This window comes from Echinops telfairi, unplaced genomic scaffold (genome assembly GCF_000313985.2).
Source record: "Echinops telfairi isolate 266 unplaced genomic scaffold, ASM31398v2 ScPeMD7_10;HRSCAF=50, whole genome shotgun sequence".
Lineage (NCBI taxonomy): Eukaryota > Metazoa > Chordata > Mammalia > Afrosoricida > Tenrecidae > Echinops > Echinops telfairi.
Window position 1 is genome coordinate 1,913,043 of NW_022103907.1, and position 866 is coordinate 1,913,908.

An 866-nucleotide genomic window follows, 5' to 3' on the forward strand; every position below is an offset into this window, starting at 1 on the left:
GGCTAAGCCTTTCCCTTCCTCTCCCCCGCACAGATCCAGGCCTGCCCTGCGCCGTAGTTGGAGCAGCACGGCGACCGCGGTGGAAGGGGCCGTGAAGCTGCCGGAGGGGGCTCAGGTCCTCCTCGCCAGCTCTAATGAGATGGGCACCGTTAGGTACGTGGGCCCCACAGACTTTGCGTCAGGCATCTGGCTCGGACTTGAGCTTCGAAGTGCCAAGGGGAGAAACGATGGCGCCGTGGGTGACAAGCGCTACTTTACCTGTCGGCCGAACCACGGAGTCCTGGTTAGACCCAGCAGAGTCACCTACCGGGGAATTAATGGGTCAAAGCTCGTCGATGAGAATTGTTGAGATTATTATAAATGAGCGTCCCAGTCTAGGGTCATAGTGTAGGTGTGGACGCCTGTATAGGCACACACGTACACACTGGGGCCAGAGCTAGTATATGACATCTAAGTATCTATCTATGTATACAGCTGTAAGTAAACTATAGGGTGTGAAACAGAGCCCATGGCAAGTGGTTCATTTTATCTAGGCCTGATTTAAATGATGAAAGTGACATTATCTTCAGAAAAAAGCATTTTAACAATTTAGAGGGAATCCTTAAAAATAACCCAAAACAACAACAACACAAAAACCCCCAGAAGTCTGACTTCTCATCCCGATACCCATGTCAGGCCCTATTACATGGTCACGGACCCTAAGTACCAAGAATGTTCTTGGATATCATGAGACTTTATACTTTTTCGTGGGGTGGGTGGGTGGGGTGGAATGGTCATTAGTCATCCACTAATGATGTACGCCTCTGCTTAGTCGCTCTCATTTCCCCACCCGCCATCGGCATTTTCTTCGCGCCCATGGCTGTGGG

General features: G+C 50.8%; 1 protein-coding gene across 3 annotated transcripts in view; it reads left to right on the forward strand.

Moving 5' to 3' along the window:
- The window catches only part of CLIP4 (CAP-Gly domain containing linker protein family member 4), a 53,000-nt gene extending 52,496 nt beyond the window's left edge, over window positions 1–504 (forward strand). For all 3 annotated transcript variants that reach the window (XM_004711100.2, XM_045287043.1, XM_045287044.1), the window contains one exon: window positions 34–504. In XM_004711100.2, coding sequence (XP_004711157.1) covers window positions 34–349 — 316 coding nt within the window. In that variant the 3' untranslated portion in view covers window positions 350–504. The remainder of the gene's footprint in view (window positions 1–33) is intronic.
- Window positions 505–866: the final 362 nt, after the last annotated feature.